Raw genomic sequence first — 2,487 nt, 5'->3', positions numbered from 1 at the left:
ATGAGTAGATTGGAACAACTGGAGAGAAGATTGAAGAGGCAGCCAGCTCTGAAAGAAGATTACAATAACTTCATGAAGGAATACGAGAATTTAAGACACATGAGGAAGTTAGACTCAGACATAGTCAAGGGTGACACACAAGTATTCTACACGCCTCATCATCCAGTATTCAAGCCAGACACAAGCACAACGAAGACCAGAGTTGTCTATGATGCCTGCGCCAAAACTACATCTGGAAACTCACTCAACGACATTTTAATGGCAGGTCCAATTCTGCAACAAGATCTGTACTCCATCATTCTACGATTTCGCACACACAGCAAAGCATTCACGGCAGACACGGAAAAAATGTTCCGCCAAATTATGGTGCATGAAGACGACTTACCATTGCAGAGAATATTCTGGAGATGCTCATCAGACAGCCAGTAGAAACGTATGAACTCTTGACAGTGACTTATGGCACAAAACCAGCTTCATTCCTCGCAACAGCGTGTACACAAATGCTAGCCGAACAGCAAGAACACGTGTATCCGAATGCAGTGGACAGTAAGGGAAGATATGTACATGGCTGATTGTATATCAGGCAGTGACAGTGTAGAGAATGCACTGAAATAACAAGAATTAAGACATCTTCTACGAAGTGGCGGTTTCAATCTTCGAAAATGGTGTTCTAACCATCCCGTACTTTTAGAGGCAGTACCTCATAGACATAGAGAAGTGCAGTTACCACTTCAGTTAGATAAGGATAAAGGTGTCAAAACTCTTGGTCTACTCTGGGATCCAGGCACAGACAAAATCTTAATCGCCAACAAGGCAGCATCAACATCTGCCCAAGCAGCAGAAATAAGCAAAAGAAGAGTAACGTCAATAATTGCCTCAATATTCGATCCTCTTGGATTGGTCAGTCCTGTAGTCATCAGTTTCAAAGCATTTCTACAACAGTTGTGGTTTCAACGCATCGATTGGGACGAGAGCTTACCACCGACGTTATTGCAGCAATGGTTGCAGTTGTATAGAAACCTACCAAGCATCAATGATATACGAGTCAGTAGATTCATGTTGATTGAAGCGAAGATCAAAGACGTAAAGCTTCATCGATTCTGCGATGACAGTACCAAGGCTTACGGTGCAGCAATCTACGTTAGGTCAACAAACAACTGGTGATATTGCAGTTAAATTTCTTTGTGCCAAATCAATCGTGGCTCCAGTAAAAAAAAGTTACTCCTCCACGTCTGGAACTATGTGGAGCAGTTTCACTTGCTAAATTAATGAAAAAAGTATTAGCGGTACTCAATCTTGCAATCAGTCAAGTATATTTTTGGACAGACTCGAAGATTGTCCTAGCATGGCTGTCATCGCCACCAAACAAGTGGAAAACGTTTATCGCCAACAGGGTGGCACAAGTTCAAGATTCAACAAGTCCTTCACAATAGAGACCCGTGTCATCACATGACAATCCTGCGGACCTTGTATTTCAAGGTGTAGAACCGGCCACATTGCAAGACAACACACTGTGGTTGAGTGGACCCACATTCTTGAGTGAAGAATCTTCAACATGGCCAAATTCTTCGTTACAGAAGTTACAGAGAAGAAAGAAAGGAGGTCACATCACTAGTCATTGAAGTTCCATCGACGACCTTCATCCACAAATTTTCGTCATTTTCGAAACTAGTTAGAGTCATTGCCTATTGCCAGCGTTTCATTCACAACACAAAGAATCGTGAAAACAAGAAAACAGAGCAGCTAACAGCAAACGATTTAAGACTCAGCCTGGCAGCAATAATCAAGGCAACATAACAAGAAGTTTTCAGAGAAGCGTTTCAGGATCTTAACGTAATGGACAAGTGGCAAGGGATAGTCCATTAAGAAGTCTCTATCCATTCATAGACAAAAACAACATGCTTCGAGTAGGTGGTGTTCTGCCACACTCCACCCTTGCCGGGCCGCTTCTGGCAGGAAAAACCCAAATAAACAACTAAATAGGCTCGTTAGTCCTGAGTTCCCATCCCGTTCCTCACCAGAGCGCTCGGAACCAAAGAATCAATCACAGGCAAGAACTTACTGAATTAATGTTAGAGGGTGATTGCTGAAAACTCGCAGAAATGGGCTTTATACATTTATTTACAATTCAACAAAACAAAGCTCGGATTCTTCCAATAATTCTCTAATTTACATTATTTACATTCCTCTAATTTTGGCCCCACGGCAGAACTGCCAAGTGGAAGCTAAGTATCGGCAGAACTGCCTCGGGATGCTCTTTCTGATGGGAGGCCACTGGACACCGAAGATCACTCTCCCTTCTGATCCGGTTCCTGCCACTCTCTCCTGTCCTCTGCCCGAGGTCATATTTATACTTCCGAAGAAACCCAAGCATACACAATCATACACAAACACAAAAAAGAAAAACAAATACTGTTTGTAACAGTGGGAGACTATAAAATGCTAAAATACCCTATGAGAGCAAACACCAACTCATATTACCATCAG

General features: G+C 42.5%; 1 protein-coding gene across 1 annotated transcript; it reads left to right on the top strand.

Moving 5' to 3' along the window:
• Positions 1-429, top strand: LOC145998299 (uncharacterized). Its single transcript, XM_083134702.1, has one exon. The coding sequence runs from the start codon at positions 1-3 to the stop codon at positions 427-429; it is 429 nt and encodes a 142-aa protein (XP_082990828.1).
• The last annotated feature ends 2,058 nt before the right edge of the window (positions 430-2,487 follow it).

Source organism: Lepisma saccharinum, chromosome 14 (assembly GCF_977018435.1).
Source record: "Lepisma saccharinum chromosome 14, izLepSacc3.1, whole genome shotgun sequence".
In the NCBI taxonomy this organism is placed as follows: Eukaryota; Metazoa; Arthropoda; class Insecta; order Zygentoma; family Lepismatidae; genus Lepisma; species Lepisma saccharinum.
This window is presented reverse-complemented; position numbering and strand designations above follow the sequence as displayed.

What these genes read in the sequence shown, in the direction of transcription:
- LOC145998299 (XM_083134702.1), top strand. Translation starts at nt 1, where the DNA reads ATGAGTAGATTGGAACAACTGGAGAGAAGATTGAAGAGGCAGCCAGCT.